Source organism: Oryzias melastigma, linkage group LG12 (genome assembly GCF_002922805.2).
Source record: "Oryzias melastigma strain HK-1 linkage group LG12, ASM292280v2, whole genome shotgun sequence".
In the NCBI taxonomy this organism is placed as follows: domain Eukaryota; kingdom Metazoa; phylum Chordata; class Actinopteri; order Beloniformes; family Adrianichthyidae; genus Oryzias; species Oryzias melastigma.
This window is the reverse complement of record NC_050523.1, coordinates 14,707,875-14,727,200: the sequence shown is the minus strand read 5'-3', so window position 1 is coordinate 14,727,200 and position 19,326 is coordinate 14,707,875. Positions and strand designations below refer to the sequence as shown.

Sequence of the window (19,326 nt, the reverse complement as noted above, 5' to 3'; positions counted from 1 at the left end):
GCCAAAGTTAATATACTATCATATGTATGGATATAGTTTACTCTGAAAGACTTAAGAATAGCATGAAATGGGCCGTTTAAATTTTAGGGCTGTGCCAAAACAAAAAAATTAAATAAAAACTCCTCCACAACCCTGTTAGCAAAAACACATCAAATTGAGAATTCAAGTATGTGTATTACATTGCACATATAGGCAAGGTGTCTCAGAAGAACTCAAATTTGTATGGCCTGTTGTGCATCATTTTACCTCTCGATAGCCAGCTCCTTGTTGGAGGTCTGCTGAACATAAATGACAATTTTCTTGTCCATTCCTGCGCGCAGCTTGAAGCTCTGTTTGTCCTTGTCTTTTGCTACAGCACTGAATTGAAACAAGTCACACAGATAAAAAGTTACTATTAGTTATCACAAAATGTAACCAGATAGAAACAAGTATCAGGTTTGGGTTATTATATACAATTATTATCAAACATATTATCAGCTCCAGATTTTTTTAAAGAGCTTTTTGGAAACACATATTGTAAAAAATGTTGACTAAAACAATATAAAATGCTTATATAGTATATGCTTAGAAATGACAACATCAGGAAGAACAAAAGACAAAAAGAGAAGCCAAAGGCAAAGAAGACATTTTTTTCAACAAACAATTAAGGCGCCTTATATGAAACTTGAAGATCCATTTTAAATTAGTTCTGGTTAAATATTTATTGGAAAACGTGTACTAATTTTTTTACCACAGTAAAGTCAATTCTTTCAGGGTTTAAAACAAACAAAAAGAAAGGCATTTCGCAAGAGTACAGGGAAAAAAGAAATAAAGCTTTTTTTAATTCCCAATAAAATATGGGCTTAGAAAACTAAAATAATTAATTTCTTAAACCAATGTTCAATCAAATAATTTTTAGCTGTAAAAAATAAACAAACCATATTTTAATAGCTATATCCAAAATTCAATACTTCAAAAATACCCCAGAAAATCCCTACTAATCTGTGGATTTTGTCTCCTATAAAACGGTTTGTTTTCAGCATTAATGCAATGAACTCTCTGGTGTCAGAGTTCTACTGAGAATTTCTGTTGAACTAAATCAGACAATGTGAAGTAGAATGCAAAGACTGCTTGTTAGGAACTCAGAATGCCCAAAATAATTAGGCAAAAGCTAATGAGGAGGAAGTATGAGCCGGCTAAAAATAAGCAGGTTTATCTTTGCGTTTTGTTTTTCTTAGGAGCTGAAGGAGTCACGGAAACCACTCAGTACGATGGCAAAACAAAATAAAGAGGTCAAGGAAGATGTGTTGAATAAAGCAAACACAGGAACTTCATGTTGTGCTTTCTTATCTGCCCCACCAATGAACACGAGTCTCCTCCACAGTAACTCCTTATTCCTCCTCAAACTTACTGGCTGTAATACTCTGGATCATGGAACATATAGTGGAGGTTATTAAGCAATTTGGATCAATGATTCTGATGTTAGGGAACATTATGTAGTCTTATGTAACAAATGCTTGCATCTGAGGTGATTTTGGTTCCCTAGTAACTTATAGCCAAACAATAAAAAGTTATTCCTTCACTGTAGTTTTACACAATGTAGTAACATCTGGGAATGGTTAGAAATAGATTAGATTTCACACAAAATCCAGAACTGTTCCTGGGATTCATGTCAAAAAAAAAAAATCAAGCACGTACATGTTTCTCTTTGATATATTATCCCTAAGGACTGGCATGTAAAGGCACAATCTGTGAGGACCTAAGGCTCTTTTCTATGGACTAAACATGTTATATATATATATATATATATATATATATATAAATTGCTTTAAAAACAACCAACAAGTTAGTATGGAGGAGACACTTCTTAGATTTTCCCACTCCCAACAAAAAAAAAAAAATCTTGAATTTGATTTACCTGAAGGTGCCCTTGCCATCATCCTCTTTAATCTCCAGACTGACCGTAAAGGTGAACAGGTCACTGTCAGGAGTGAGGGGAGGAGCTTGCTGCGATGAGAGAAGGGACTTCTTCGCCGAGCGCCGAAAGGCTGTGGCAAAACTGTACAGTATCCTACTCACCTGGGGAAAATAACATACAATACATGGTGGTTACCCATACAGCATACACCCCATTGACTTCAACACAACTTATTTTACATTTATTAGTTAATTTAATTATTTTACCATCGTGCTCATGTACAGTTTAAGATTTAAAAGCAGAACTTTGAATTTTGATAATTAGTTATTTCCTTAAAATGTAGTAAATTTGGGGTTTTTTGTTGTGATTATTCGCAGGACTTGGGGATCTGCAAATATGCCGAATCCACAAATAATTGTTTTGAATGGAAAGACAGCTTTGAACACAAGTCTAATCAATTTCATCTAAAGACTTTTTGCTTTAGATACATAAAATTAAGTTGTAAAAGCAATGTTCATCTGAACTTCAGTAAGTATTTTTTTTGTTTTAGTGACATATTATAGTTTATTACTCACTCTGGCAATCTTACTTTTTATTGTTATTGTTGAGCTAATGTTAGCATTCTTTCTGTTTTATCAGCTAATTTGGCACTTAACCATTTAACAAAATTACCTGATAATCAGTTTCTTTCTTCCCTGCAGTTTTTCATTTGAGAGTTTGTAGCTTTTTTCAGTTAACAGTTTAGCAACAATGTTCAGCAATAATTTGATCAAATGAATTTCTACAGAAAATCTAATTTATCTAACATTTTTAGAAGTTTTGAGAGTCTCATTCGTGAAGTGGCTACTAAATGTTTCCTGGTGTGTGATTTTTAGGTCAGTCTGTTTCTAATGTCCCTTTATCTTGCACGCTCGGTCTTAAGCACAACAGAGAAACATTATGAGCCCAAACACTAATCAAATCCACACTCAGTCAAGTTCTGTTTTTAGTAAAACTCTCAGGAGGTGAACCCCAGTCCTCCATTAAACTGTTTTTCACACGAGCTACGTAACCTTTTTTGAAGCTGAGAAGTCATTTAAAAAGTGTTGCAGTTTCTGTTACTGCGGTTATTGGGAGCTACAGAGGAAAAACAACAAACAAAACAGTCATTAAGTCGTTAACATTAATTTCCAGCTCCATGAACAGATCTTTGTACATCTGTTGCAGCAAATGTGCAACAGAAGGCATTGTGAAGCCTAATTATGGCAAACAGCACAAAGCTAAATTCTGAATTCCTTCCACCAAGGAGGAACAGTTTCTTGTTATGTTTGAAAGAAGTATTGAAGAAATGTTTCCCATAGTGCAAGCAGATTTTCTTAGGTTTTCCTTTAAACTTTGCTCAGTTTCAAATGTTTTTGGTGCAGTTCTCAAACCTAAGCTTGTTTAGAAAAAAATCGACTTATTCATTTAGGTAATTTAATGCAGGTCTATGATGTTTACAGTAATAAAGAAGACATTTTGTAAAGAAAAATGCTTCCATAGGAAAGAATGTGATTTTTTTGTTTGTGTGACAAAGTGTGAGGGTGTGTGTATGTGTGTATGCAGTTGCAAAGTAAACACAAACAGGATACACTCTCCCCTTCTGTGTGCGTTTGCAAAGTTACAAAATGTGTTGTTTAAAATGTGTTTGTTTACAAATAAAAATAGCATACATAAAGTTTAAAAACAGCATAATATTAAATCAATTCCAGATCATAACTAATCTAAAGTGATAAGATTAAGTCTTGAATTGTATACTAGCTGTAATTATTTAACAAAATATAATTGAGTTTTATCAGTATGTGGAGTAATTTCTGCAAAATATTTTTAAAAATATCTCAGGAAGAAAAAAATGTTAGAACTATGTCAGAAAGACTAAAAACGTATAATGGAAAACCCCACAAAAAAGAAATCAAACAATGCATAAATATACTTTAAGAATCTTTTTGCGCCCTTTGTTCGATTAATAAAACATAAGACTCAACTAAGGCGGAAAAAACCTGTCGGTTCTGGGATAGCGCAGAGCTTTAAACTGCTGCTATCAATAAATAAAACTCCTTTTCTTCTCTCAAGGCCAGAAAATAAAGCTGCATTCAACACAAAGAACTCGTTATTTTCTTTGTACAGTAGAAAGGGATGGTGAAGGGTTTGTAAGTTTTTTTTACAGCAAACACGAGGGAAGAAATATGAGCTGGGAAGAGAGAAGTCAGACTGCTCCCCCACCCCTGTGGAGTTTTAAAATGTCCAGTGAGGAATTTTCCCAAACGTTTTTTTTTTTTTTTATACATGAAAGAGTGCTTCCAGGAAACTGACATTTGACTCAATTCAAATCTCTTTTTGATTCTCTGATATCTTTTTAATTCCAGTCATGCGGACAAAAGTACAATGTTTTCTTTGGTGCTTAAATGTGTACCTCTATTTGTAATTTAATTTGTAAGAAACCAATTTCATGAGATAAACTGGCCCAAACTCCTGTGTTATGCACTGCAGTACCAGGAGAGGATCTCTGGTTGACAACACAGTGTCAGGTCAAAGAAAGGAACACTTGACTCATCCTGAAGAGATTTTCTGAATTAAACAATCAATAGTTTCACTTTATTTTTAATGTCAGTGACATCAAATGTGCGAAACCAGTTGTTTTACTGTACTTATGCAGACTTTTGACCACAGCACCTTCTCCACGGTGTTCATCTGCAAACTTTAGGTGGGTCTACTCATGTGTCTTCTTAAGCAGGGGTACTTTACGCAGCGTAGAGTATTACCAATAGTTTTCTTAGCGACTGTGGTCCAAGATGCTTTGAAATCATCAACCAACTCCTGCTGTGTTGTTTTAGGCCAGTTTCTCACTCCTTTCATTATCATGGAAACCCCCAAGTGAGATCTTGTTTGAAGCCCCAGTCCTTAAGGTGGATTGATGGTCATGTTCTTGTATTTTGGCACTACTGCGACAATGGTCATCACCTTAACTCCCAGCTTCTTGGTGATGGTCAGTGTTGGGGGTAACGGATTGCAAAGTAACGAATTACTGTAATTTAATTACTTTTGTCAGTAACGGAGGAACGCAACGAATTAAAGTTCAAATTTCGTGCCCTGAATGTTGTAATCATAGTGCTTGAATTCAAAAACCAATGAGAGGCTGAGATGCTGCGAGAAGACTTCTCAACTAGAGAGTCGGACTCCCGGAGGAGAGCAGCTCCCGACTCCTTCCTGAGGAGTCGTTATATATTTATTCTTTTACACTTTCTTCCTCTATTTTTCACACTTAGCTGCACATAATCTGTCAATACGAGTTTACGCCTTGCCTGTAAAAGATGTAAAGACAAAGGTTTGCGCCATTAATGGTTTGCGCTGAGCAAAAAAAGGGGAGGGGCCAAAGTTTGTGACACCTGCAGGTGCACAGGGAGAGCGCGCATGCACAAGGGAGTCAGACACAGTACAGCTATATGTTTTTTCACTTTAAATAAAAAAAAGAGGAAATATATCAAGTCAAAAGCTGAGATGTAAATTAGAAAAAAAACATAATTATTCATATTACATTTTATCTGAAGTTAATAAGTAAAAGCATCGCCATATAATCAACATTTATAAATAAAAAATAACTTTTTAAATTTAAATAAAATTTTATATTTTTTTATGAAAATCAAGGAATTTAAGCAACAAAAGAACATGAAGAGCTGCTTGGAAGCTGAAATAGATGGTTCTTTATAGTGGGATAAGCTGGTTTTCTAAGAAAAGCTGGAATTGTCATCACTAGCCCCGCCCCCTACCATTAGAATGACTTTTGTTAGGAGGAGAAACAGTTTGTGTTTTCAAAAGACTTACTTTCAGATATAATATATCTACTTAGGTGTAACTGATCTGTGTGAACCACATCTCCTTGGTTTACAGAGGGATCAAATGCTTATGTCCCTCAATGAAATTTAAACTAAATACATTTATAAAAACTCATTGAAGTCATTTTCTTGATTTTCTTAGTACAGTCAATTTCTTTTTAGGAGGGCAAACTAAAAAATAATCAAGAGATTAAATACTTATTTCCTCCACTCTATAACAAACTGCAGAACTAAAGTCTTCCTAATTTTTAACACCTGAAGGGACGTAAGTCTAGAACAGAACCACTGAAGAAGCAGTTTGCTGCAAAAGGCAATGCATATTTTTTGTGTACATACATTGTGCTTTTTAGATCTAAGTTTTCTTTATACGGATATTTTTCAGACTGCTTTTAATCAAGAGCAACTTTGTACTGCCTTTTTGGCATTTGTTATCACATGTCACTATAGCAACAGACCTCTTGAGAGCATGAGGAAGCAGCTTGTTGCCTTTTTAAAAGATCAAGTGATGACGAAAGGCATTAAATCTGCAGTAAGCTGAAAAAGAGGTGTAACAGAGCAAAAAAAAAAGGAGTAAAGAGAAGGAACCGCTTTATGCTGCTTTTGAAATCCTGTAAATGAGATGAGGGAGCTTGGAGTCGATGAAGACGAAGCATCAATATCAGGAGTGCAGATGTCACGTTTTGCTTTGCTTTTTAGCAGACATTGAGCACGTCAGCATGAATTTTTATGGCACTGCACACATTACACGCACATGACAAATGCTGCACATCAGATAAAAATAAATGAATCAAACATGGAACAAGGTAAACAGTGAGGAGAATAAATGTGCTGATATAAGAGGTGTTACAAGTTGTGTCCTGTGAAGCTGAGGCTGATGAGAGTCATATGAAAATCCCGAGGGACGGAGCAGCCAATGGACTGACTCACAACAGGAGTAGTGCAAATGAGAAACCAAAAAAAGCATGAGACAGCGGCATAGATGAGTTTGTTGCTGGGGGATTAGAAAGGAGACAACTGTGGCTGCCAGCGGGACACTTAAGGAGGGGAAAACAATGGAAAAAAAAAAACTGTAGATGCCTTTGCTAAAAATAAATAAATAAATAAAGATGAATTGTTGCTTTGTGATGAGTTTTAGTGTGTTCAAATGTCTGGATTTTAGTGCACAAATGCTCGATGAGTGTCTGTCTGGGAGTCTGGAAAAAAAACCTAATGTGGGACTCATAGAGCAGCATCTGTCCAAATGTTTTTAGTTACACCGAGTGCTTCCATGAGGGATGAAACAGGTCAGTGAACACAGCAGCAGCACTTCAACACAGTTTCTTGAGTGAATCCTCCCCCCGTCTGCATTTATGCGTCTACTGAACCTCGTGACGAGAACAAGATCTCTCTGGACAGAAGTTGACTTTTGGGATTACGTGTGAAATCCACTGCAGTTTGCAAATGAAGGAAATCATTCCCAGAGGTTCATACCTGGTTATCTGTCAAAAGCTGAGTCTCCATAAAATGCAAAAACAATCTACTTTTTTTTGTAAATGTATTACTTATGTTCCTAATTGTAAGCTAATAAACTAGACTGATAACTGGAGTTAATGCTACATGTGGTTGCAACAAAACGCTTAAGTGGTCACTAACAGAAACAGGCACAGAAAAACAAATAAAACCAGATGTCTTGGCAACATTCAACAGGAAAAGTTTTTTTTTTCTTTTTCTCAGATGTTGTGTTTGGTACTTTCATGCCTGGAGTAACAGTATCCAGCTACAATGAAAAAAAACAACCTTATGATTAGAAATGCCCCAAAAGCAACACCAGATTGGACACATGAAAGGACAGAAAAAAAAAACATGTGTTTAGAAAAAGTTATATAACTAAACCTCCAAACTAGATCAACTTCAAATTCAGGTTTTGTATAACGGGTGGATGAAAACAGTGCAGGACCTACTTTAATCCTGAGCCTGGCAGAAATAACTTCATAATGAAATGCTCACCGCCTCTCGTATTTGGCAGCGGAACACGTGGATCCTGAATATCTCAGCGTTGTAGTGACTCTCAGTGAAGGCGAAGCAGTCGCTCTCCGGCGTGCCGTCATGGCCTCGCACACAGAACAGAATCTTGTAGATGGGATAGTTGGCAATCTCTGTGTTGTTGTGGGGATCCAACAACCTGGGGATATAAAAAATAAAATTGGTGCCAAGTACTTCACTTTTAACCATTTACTGAAATTTTTGGAGTATAAGTTACGTTAATTTTTTTTTTTTTTTTTTTTTTTTTTTGCATCGTTTAGCCAGGGGTTCAACCTATACTCAGGAGCGACTCTCTTGTATGTGAAGTTTTTTAAACATAAATAGGTTAATTTGTTATTTTTCCACTAACAACTGGTCGCCCTTTGGGGGTTGTTTCTCACTAACAACCACTAGGGGGCACTGTAGGAATGTGAATGTTCTTTATTATGCTTTTTTTTGGCTGGTGCGACTTATAGTCCAAAAAATATGCCACTTCTTTTCTGTGCATTATAAGAGTAATATAGACAGATTAGCAACAAACGCACAAACTGTTCTTTTTACCTGACGGTGCCTTCAGACACGCCTGGCACAGACAGGGTAACATCCAGAGGGAGCTGGCACTGCCCCCTAAGAATGCTCATCATCCGCAGGGCCTCCACCTCGCTGCGGGGGGCGTTGACCGAGGCACATCCTAGATATGTGAGCTGGCTGAACACAACGCTGTCCTCGTCTGGAATGGGGCTGCAAGGACTGCCCTCCGATGAGGATTCATCTGCTGCAGAAAGGAGAGAAGAGGAAAACTTTTTTACAATTTATGATCAATCCAGAATTCTTGTCATAAAACTGATTGTAAAATGCTCGGCCTGAGAAATATTTTCTAAATAATAGATCAGAATTGAACTTTTAAAACGAATAACTTTCAAAGATGAATAAAATGAGAAAACTGTGAGTCTTTTCGCTGACGCGCCTCTGTAAGACCTCTCGTTCAGCTCGCTCTCCTGGGGCGTCTGAACAGGAAGCACCATCTCCAGCTTGGGGGGCGGTGAACTCAGAGGGTCCAGGCCTGGCGGTACGGGCGACGGTCGATTAAGGTGAGGGCTGGAATCGTCGCTGCAAACACTCTCTAATCTCCGCTCTGATCCCAGCCCGGCGTCCTGCACCGACGGGTCCATGAGGACGTCCTCTAACTCCCGTTGAAGCTGCTGCTCACTCCCATTCCCCACAATCTGGAACGCACAAACAGGTAAACACAACAACAACAATGCAGTTTCAGAAGATGTGGAAGCGAAGAAATATTTAAAAAGAAAGAAAGCACAAGGAGATTAAAAAAAAACCATAAATCTCACAATAAAGCATCAAAATGATTTAACTTTATTGAAATTATAAAATACATTTCCTTTCAGGCATGAATAAAATATTTTGTAATAAATTGAGTTAGACTTTGGTGAAGTGCTAATTTGCCATGCTTTTAATGCAGTGTAAAAGACTCAAAACTCCACAACTGTTGTGGATTTTCAGAGATTATAAAACATTGAATGTTAGAAATTAGTAGAAATCTGCCTCAACTAATCAGGAAGCATATAAGGGTGTAACAAAAAATTCAAATAACAGTATTCCAGGATATATGTGCGCAAACTTAAAAAAATAAGGAAAATAAAAGTCAGAAGAATTTCCCAGCTTTGTTTCTTTGTGAAGAACAATAATAAAAACATGAATTTTAAGGCTAATTTCTTCCAACATACAATCTTCTGTAAAGATTTTTATAGATGACAAATTGATCGAATAAGAGCAACAAATTAAAAAAGCGGTATTGACACTACTGTAGCTTACCATCTAAGAAAGCTGGACCGAAGTATCTTATAAACTTCATACATCCACCAATGTAATATGACTTTACAGCTCTCGGGGAAAACTAATGATATTCTACACTACTTGTAATAATGTTCGTTTCTTTCATCATTAAAAATCAAAGCAGCCCAGCGCTGAGGCTATCAGTCAAAAACGATTGGGGAAAGCACACATAATCACAGACAGACTCATCAAAGAATCACATCACTGGGAGAAAGAGCAAGAATATGAACAAGGACAAGGAGACATCAGAGAGAAGGGCAGAGGAGGAAAGACAGCAAGAGAGGAGACTAACCTTAAAGCTGACCCCTTCCTCAGAAATCACCTGCATAACAAACAACAAGTTAAGACATGCTGACTTCTCTTCTAACTGGATGGGCTGACTGGGTGGGAAATGTGTACGAAAGTGTCGCCGAAAAAACAAAAAAAAACTAAAAACATGATGTCGACATGACCAAAAGTTGGTGGATGGAGTGAACACACAACTGTTTTGTGCGACACAGAGAACACAGATGAGGTGTGTGTTGATTCTCATCCATCTGAGAGTGGACGGACTAAGTTAGCGACCTCAATCTCACTAAAAGCAAAACCCTCCTCTGATTCCATAAGAGATTCTGGGACACAAAATGGAGAGTAGTTTCTCTCTGAGCCACAAAATAATGTAAAGAGGACACCCTGCAGTCAAGAGCTTGGAACATCCATGCAACAATGGCGCCATCTTGTGGTACTACTAATAAATCTTAATTTTTATCAACAAAACACCCAGAAATATCACAAAAATAGCACTATACTAATTAAGATATTTACAATAAGTAAAGATAGAAAGTATCAAGCAAAACCTGAACTTATTATGGCGTATGCAAAGAACTGCATTACCCTAAAACAACTAAATTCCTAAATCAATGAGGATTTCCATTAGTAACTACAGTGCAACCTCCATGCCGTACGTACTATAGTTCCCATGCATGTACTCCACCTAAATGAAAGTCCCTTAATTTTTTTAAATTTGTGGATGCTGTTTTTTTAAATTATTTCAGCAGAAAAAGTAACAGAATCCTTGAGAGTTTCCATAGCAACCATAATCTCAGGCAGCCTGGAAATCCATTCATCAACTAAAAAGACACAAAAACACAAGTATATCTACACAGATCTGATGGAAAAGAGGCAAAATGACGATGAAAAAGGAAAAAAAAACAAGAAAATTAGGTTTATGGTTAAAAGTGTGAGCAAAGCAAATGTTATTTAATAGCAAAACAAAGTTTTAACAAGTAAGAAATGGACATTTTAGTAGAATCTAGACAGTCAACACTGATCTTACACTGTCAAAAAAATAAATGTTAATCAGAATAGCCTGGTAAATCATGTCTTTGTTCACTGAAGCAACTTTTTCATATAAAGAGTGCTCATATGATGCTGTTACCCTTAGAGGAAATATTAACATTTTGAGCCCAGTGGCTTCTTAGCTGCTACAATTGTTCTTGTGTGATCAGAGGCCATATTGTGAGCATAATCAGTCCAGAGTATTTGCTCAGTTAGAATCCGTAGAAGGATTAAAGCCCATATGGTTGCTATAGATTTAAATGTCAGCTGGCCGATAGCGTTTCTATTGTTGCCGTTTGTTTATTTGGCTCTATACCTGCGTAAAGGATCCTTACCTTCAGTCCTGTCTTCTCATCATCACTACCATTATTAGTAGAAGAGGGTGTCTCATCCCCCAGCCGGGACACAAGGACAAAGTCCTCACTGTTGAGAGTGGACACTGAGTCTGAAGACACGCTAATCTTCCCCACTGAGCCCTTGTCATCCATGGCTGTCGCTGTAAAACTCAGCTACGCTGCTCATGAATGGAAGACGGGAGGAGGAAGCGGTGGGAGATGATGAGCAAAATCCCCTAGAAAAAGAAAGAATACGTAAAAAAAAACAGTTATGAAGTGATGAAATCCATGAAAAGCATCCTATATATAAAGCAGTTTTATCTCAGCTCCTCCTTAAAAGTTGTATTTACACGGAATCTTGGATTTTGCAGAATCTGTAAAGCAGCAGCAAAAGAAAAGAAGGTGTGAATGAAACAGCAAAGAAATAAAGCTCGATACGAGTGGAAGTGATAAAGTGGAGAAGCAAATAAACCTCGAGGAATTGTAACTTGTCTTCAGCCAATTTGAAGAAGTCATGTGAAATTGCAAAATATCGGAGTGGAATCTAAAAACATCAATAATTCAAATTCAAGTGAGAAAATGACCCAAAACTTTTGAAGCAGACATCTAATTAAACTCAAAACAACTTAATATGTGGGTCAAAATATAACAAACAAACAAGTTAAAGACTGAACGCCAATGTCTTCCCATATAAAAATACTTTGAGTTTATTTTCACTAGAGGCCCAAGTATGGTGGCCCTGAAGTCCAAATCACAACAAGAAATCCCTCAGCACAGAAGATTATTATAGATCCCAACAATAAATAAAAAGAAAAAATAGTAAACAAAAAAGAAAAGAGATTTTAGAACAAAATTCCAGAAACCAGAACCTAATTTCAAAATAAAGAAACAAAATAAAAATGAGACGATAAAAAAATGAAGCAAAATGAGAAAGCAGAAACGGTAGGTATTGTGGTAAATCCCTGACTGAATGATGACAGTTGAGTTCTGAAGAAGAGAAAAAGCAGAAGCATGTTTTCCCTGAACTGTGGGAAAGAGTTGAGCAATCACCAAACTTTTGCAGCGGCCGTGACTAGAAGCGTAAAGAAATGTCTTCTGTCAGAAGATATCGCCACGTCAAATAAATCAAATGATTGAAAAGGTGAACAAGCAATGTCATCCAATCAGCAATGTCCCACAATGCCTTCCTTTTCCAATTTCCTATTTGTTTCTTTTTTTTAACATTTCATTTTGATGTCTGGAAATCACTTTAGTTTTCTGTCCTAATTTTGCTTTGTTTTTTATTTTTGAGGGAATTACATGTTGGTTTCTGGAATTCTGTTTCTAATCTGTAATGCTGCTTTACGATAGTCATTGCGATTTTTAACCTATTAAGACTTGGCGTCTACATGCGTGGACATCACATTTTGGGTTGTATTACCACAGTTGCTATTCTACTTAACAGGCCCTGTGACTATGTGTGTTGAGGAGGGTTAGCTCAAATATTAGCTCAGGTCCTAAGACGTTAATAAGTTTTTGCACTGAGTGATTTGTTGATGTGATTTGCACTTCAGAACCACCATACCCAGCTGAGCCTGATAGTTTAATAAAAATGGTGAAAAACAAAAGCTCAACAGAACATTTTGGCAGACATTTAGAAAAAGAAAAAATAGACCAAACTTATGTCTGCCTGCTTCCTGCCCTGCACCAGTCTTTTAATCTGCTGTTCCTTCCTGATTCGTCTCTTACACCTATTTCTATTCAAAACAGGCCAAACAATGAAAACAGGAAAAAGTCAGGACAGTACATGCTGCCAAGTCAAATAACACTGCCATGGTGGTTCCTATTAAGCTTCAAGGTTGACCTTAATTTGTCCGTATCGGGATTTGTTTTATTACCATTTTCCAAACTAAACAGGGAAAACAAACATATATACGGTAGTCATCAAAAGTACTGAACTCATTATGGATTTTCGCAATAGTTTTTACAACTGTAACTAAAATACAAAAATGATGGTTTACCGTTTACCAGAAAACGTACCAGCTGTGGTGTCATATCTACTCGGGAACAAACGAAAATAAGAACAATGAACGCCAAAATATTACAGTCTTGTGTCATTTGTTTGGAACCCACTAAGGCTGGAATGGCAGAATAAATGTTTGTCCTTGACAAGTAGGTTTTTTTATACATAGAAACACAAAAGAGTCTGCTTTACTCCTAAAGCTCTGCACTAGTCACCCAGACAATATTACTGATTTTTATCCATTAGAATGCAATGATTTTGAAGGTGCAGTGAGATGTATGAGAGACACGAGCTTGTTTGCAAGCTTGCAGTTAAGGTCCCACTTCATTCATCTTTGATTTATTTGAAAAGTGTTCCCAGAGGTCTTTTGATTATGTATTTTTTCTATAGTCGAAATAAAAAAAAACTGTCATTTTCTAGAACATAGTTTATCCCCCATCTCCCGTCATCCATTTATTTACATTCTCTCTCGCTAGCTTACAGACCCCAACAACCCTAACCTAACATTACCGGTGCAACAAAAATAAAAAATGGTGAGCAATATTGAAGCTATCCAGCCGTACAGTTTTGAGCCAGATACCAGCTCGGACAAGAAAAACCAAGACGTACATGGATTTATTTTACAAGTGGATGTATCAAAACAAAAGAAAGCCGGGAACTTGTGGCTCGCCCTGTGTAAATGTAATTTTTAAGCTTAATTTACACCCTCCATCATCAGAAAAATGTTACAAGAACATGTCAAAAACATGAAAAGTACATTTTTTTATGAGACTGAGTATTTAAGATTAAATGAAGCCAATAACCCAAAATAGCTTCTTTGTGACCAATACAAATGACAATCTTCAAAATAATGGTAAATTATTGAAAGAGGACTGTCCATCTGAATGGACTTTAGGGTGGACACGAGCGCTTTGAAACTAAAGTCATCATTTTGCTTGAGGAAAGCAGAGTGGTGAGACTTCCTTTCAAGCTGATGAAAACAGCAGCTCTGCTCCACTGATCCATTTATGTCTCAAGTAACCAGCAAAGACTGCAAACCCCATTATCTGTGGAGTTGAGATGCCACACACATACTGCACCCGCTGAAAGAGAAACAAAAACTACAGTTGCACGGCTGGATCACCCCACACCTGCATGGTGGACACTTCACGCACAGCCGCAGATCTGTATGCAGGCAGAAATCGAACACTCTGTGACTAGATGCTGCTCAAACGGACTCATAATAGATGCTTTGTCAGGCTGCTTTCCCTCCTCGACTCAGCAGTAGATATCTGCCTGCTGCTGCAAAGCCACACCATTTGTGTTTGTCCTTTTTAAAGCTTTACAGCATTTAAAAATAAGAACAACCAAATTCCAGAAAGTTCAGGAACACAAGACCTTTATACTAAGTATATTCATCAACTAAATTTTTTAAATATTAAAAAAATACCCTAAATAATAGTTTCAACTACATTTGTCATTACATTTTTATGCAAACAAATTTACAGATTAAATTTGTAGCTGAGCACAAAGTTAGACAGTGTTTTACCCAATGACACGACAGATGTCTAACCCGGGATTTGAACCAGTGACAATCTGATTGACAGAAACCTATCACACAGATGTTTAAAATGCTTTAACAAATAAACAATTTTTATTTTAAACATGCACAGAGACTAATTTTTGAAGTTATATTTAGTCAAGGCTTTCAACAAAATTGTTGAAAACGCTGTGAAACATAATTCATCATTATCTAAACCAATATAGCTAAAAAATCAGAACGTCTAAGTATGAAAATATTAGAAAATGTATTAACTCTAAGACGCAGCTTCGTGTGAATATGATGCACAAGAGAACGGACACATCAAAATCTGTCAACTATAGAAAATATAGATTCAAAAGTGTTAATCTGCTCTAAAAAGTTTATAATGTACATAGCTACATTGTGTTTAACTAAAACACAGAATTTAGAGGAGGTTTTCTTTTATACTTGTGAAATAATAAGGATTCAAATGATTTTCTTAAAGGAAATGTAGGAATATTTCAAAGCAGGTACTGATTAATGTAATGCAAAGCAATTTGTACAAATATTTTGCAATAATAAATTGTTTTAACAGAGTTTCTTTTTCTTTCAAGTGATTTTTCTTACTGATCCTTGCATGATAATAAAGCTGCAGAGGCTTGACATTAACAGATTTCTCTCTGAACTTTCATCTCCAACTTCAAGCCACCCAGACTTCAGCTACTACAACAAACTCAGCCTTTACAGCAACAATTGCCTGATTTTTCACTTCTTCCATCAGGTTTCTGTAAACTCGTGATCCTGTTCATGGTTGTGTGTGAATAAATCTCAAGTCTAGGTACAGGTTGTTATTTAGATTTTCTTTTTTGTACATTTTCTCAAAATTTCCATGAGAAAATAAAAAGGATGTCACATGTTATATTCTGTATCATTCCTGTTAACAGAATAACAAAAAAGGCAAAAAAAATATATAGATCCTAAATTCCTTACATCAATTAATGGCTCTGCATTAATGGTGAATCATTGATAAAGGTTTGAAAAAAATCTGTAGAATAGCGGTGCAGCAGCAGACTGCAAACAGTCACAATAGACAGAACAACATTTAGATAAATTTGATTTACAAACTAAAAAGGGTGACACCTACTTTTTTCTTTTACTTTAGGTTTGTTTCATGACTTGACTGTACCCCTACTGCTGCGTACCTGATCCAGGTAATCAGCAGTAAGTAGGACAGGAACATTTGGAGAACAAGCAGGACAGTGAAACTAGACCCAGGCAAAATCATCGCCTCAGCTGGTTTGCCAGAACAGGTTTACTTTGAGCAGCTGATGAGAGAACACAGAGCTCCTGTATCGGCACTTGCAGCCAGCTGTTCAACAAGCACCAAAAGATTTAGTTTCGCACTCACCTGCCCCAATTTTTATCTCCTTCATCTCTTCTGCATTTCTGAAAAAATGTCTGCAGGGTTGTGCTCAACAACTATCCTGCACTAACGGTCAAACCGAGGCTAGGTGAACACTAAGTTCATCACAGAAATGTCAGGCATGTGCAGACATTAAGACCATAACGGTAACTAACCATCATAAACAATGGGGCTATTTTTGGAGCTTCTTTTTAACAACACCAGCAAATAACATCATGCTGTGGGTTATTAGCATGAAAAAAAACAGTCCGAATAATAGTAATGCTTACTAACAGTGTCAATAATGTATTTGTGCTTCAAAGCATTATATTGAAACATCCCCATCTTAACAACTTTTCATTTACTCAAGCTACCTTAAGGAATGTACCGTCCCAATTTATTGACCTGTACCAAAATAGGTGCTGGTTTTACTTGTTTTGATTTAGGACACCTTCTGTGGGACGCATGGCAAAATTCCAGTCAGAAACCTTAAGCCATTGTGAGTCGTTTGTGTTTTGAAGTTCACAGCAGCCTGAGGCTGCAGAGCATAACAGGAGGCAAACCAAAATAGTGGAATTTAAGCATGTGCTACATATACTATACTACAGAGACCTGGAAGTCAAGGTTGAGTTATTGATTCGTGATAAAGTACTTGCTAAAATTGGCTAAAGGGGTAAAATAAAGTATTGGTGCTTCCACACACACAACCCTGATGTTTCAGTGATAAATACCAATGATATTTGTGGCTTTGTTGCAAAATAAAAGCACAGAAAAATACATTTATTTTTCAAAATTCACCCGCATTAGCAATAGCAATTAAACTCAGTGATTCAAATTTAAAGACCCAAAACATACAAAAAAAATCTAACTTCATGCATCACAAAAGTAAAGTATTTATTTCTATCTAATAATTGCAAAGCTTTTCTTGCAATAACAATATTTTAGTCAATCTTAGCTCATCAGATAGTGCTAAAGTTAGCTTCAAGTGATAAGAATCAAATTCAAAACAATACTTTCAACTGTGTGACACTTTACAATAAACCTTAATACAATTATTTGTCTCTCAAATATATTAAATAGGATAAAACCTGGTTATTATACTCTAATTTAAAGGAGCCACAAGTTTTTTTTAAGTTGCACTAGAGATGATTTAAGATATGGAGCTAAGCTAAACAACCTCAATGGGTCTGTACAGTCACGTGACCTTTAAAAGCTAACCTTAGAAAACACTAAGCAAAACAATTTACTACTTAATCAATGTCGGTGAGCCACCAGAGCTCTCCTCTCATAAAGCGAGTTAGCTAATCGCAATTCTGCTCAACATTAGCAAAGATGGTATCAACAGACATCCATTTAAAGAGCGACCATAGCGTGCAAATTAGCATTGAACATTTAGCTAAACGACTACAACACCGTTGCAGACTTCTTGTACACTGCTATGCTTGCGCGTTTCCAACAACTTCCTGATATAAATGTGCAGCCACACCTGTGCTGGCCATAGCCCTGCTAAAGGCCATTCCTGTATTACGGCTGCACGGCTAACGCCTGCTGCTAGCATAATGCTAACGTGGAAAACCAACAAAAAAACACAGCCGTTTTGAGCTCAACGCCGGGTCGACAAGTGGCTCTGAACTTTAAAGACGACCGTGTGTGCAGTTGCTAGCTGCTCACCTTTATTCCCACACTGATATTTTATTCCGGTGGAGCTTGGCACGACATTGCACTTTCCCAGGCACATCAGCAGCCAACAGCATCCAGCCGAGCTGTAAACACAAGCCCAACCAACCCGCTGACACGCACACTGCGCATGCGTCTGTCAGCTCCCCCGTCGCTCGTGCCAAGTGAGGTTGAGGCGTTGGCCTCAATGACCCGAAGCGTGTTTTATCTCCAAAGAAACGATTATTGTCCTAAGAAAGTGCTTAGATGAATTTGAATATACAAAGTGAGTCTACGTTTGAAAATTAAGCATTTGATTTGAGATTGTCTTAAGGGCATAAAACATACCATTAATATTTGTAAATGATTACAATTTACCCTCAAAAGGAGTTAACAACATTACTGCAATCTTCTAAAACTTATTTTTAAGATTTGTTTAGTTAAAAAAAAAACATTTTGGTTGGATTAAAACTAATGTTTGTTTTCCAAAAAAAAAAAAAAGCAATAACTATCTTCTGATTTTTAGAAGGTCCCATTCATTTCCCTGTGGTTTGTTTACAATGAATATTGAATAGAAATGTCATGGAGGCCGGCCAATGGGAGAGTTGTGCTGAGCACACCCACTGCTGTCACTGTCCCAGAGTTCTGGCTATGCTGGTCATTCCTGTCCAGCTAGTCTTGTTATTTTCCAAAGCAATGTAAAGCAAAGCAATCTCTACAGTCTGTTATAAATGAACATGTCTGCAGGGGATATAATAAATGTGTAGCTAATACAAGCTATAAATACTGTATTCTTGATGTATTTATACATCAAGAGTGTAACAATTGATCTTTTTTCTCGTGTGCAATTTGCCTGACAGGTCAAAATGGTGTTTTGATTGATTACTCTCTTGTCAAATTTGAAAGAAGGTACATGCACATTTCAAAATATTGTTTTTTATGATCACCGTAAACATTTATGGGGGATGAAATAGTTTCTGCATTACTACATTTTTCTTTAAAAACTCAATAATCAATTGCTGTGCTTGCTCCTTTGCATTTACAGACCTACAATAGTAAAAATTGTGCTTGGGGTGTTTTATTTTTATTTTTATTTATTTTTTATTTTTTTAAAGTACACATAATGTTTTACAAGATTCATGTGCCAAAACAGAATTTTAGTCAGCATATGTGAACCTTGACAATTACCATAAAAGGAAGAGAGTGCAAACAAAAGTAAAGAAAAGAGAAATAAAGTAAATAGACAAACAAAACTAAATAAAATAAAAAGTAAAGACAAAAAACAAAAAAAAACAGGCATGCAAATGGTGGAGAATATATAAACTAAGGTTCGTGTTTTGGGTGTTTTTAACTAACTTAACTAACTTTTAGCTTTTTCCCAATGATGTACAACATTAAGAAAATCAAGCTTAAAATTGCATTTTTGAGAATTTCTTTAATTAAATGAATTAATGAATTAATTAATTAAATGGTTTATTTCAAGCAATTAGGGATAATACATGAAAAAAAATAA

General features: G+C 36.4%; 1 protein-coding gene across 4 annotated transcripts in view; it reads right to left on the bottom strand.

The window, feature by feature from the left end:
• LOC112162889 (rab GTPase-activating protein 1) overlaps nt 1-18,013 on the bottom strand; it is a 54,658-nt gene extending 36,645 nt beyond the window's left edge. For 2 of the 4 annotated variants that reach the window (XR_002922179.2, XM_024298852.2), the window contains exons 1-8: nt 17,829-18,013; nt 11,253-11,488; nt 9,893-9,922; nt 8,717-8,975; nt 8,311-8,524; nt 7,735-7,909; nt 1,898-2,058; nt 247-357 (exon numbers count right to left, since the gene is read on the bottom strand). Coding sequence is in view for 3 of the 4 variants with exons in the window: in XM_024298852.2 (XP_024154620.1) it covers nt 247-357; nt 1,898-2,058; nt 7,735-7,909; nt 8,311-8,524; nt 8,717-8,975; nt 9,893-9,922; nt 11,253-11,405 (1,103 nt within the window). In the remaining variant the exon portion in view is untranslated. The remainder of the gene's footprint in view (nt 1-246; nt 358-1,897; nt 2,059-7,734; nt 7,910-8,310; nt 8,525-8,716; nt 8,976-9,892; nt 9,923-11,252; nt 11,489-17,828) is intronic. The other 2 variants (XM_024298853.2, XM_024298855.2) reach the window with 2 other exon arrangements.
• Nucleotides 18,014-19,326: the final 1,313 nt, after the last annotated feature.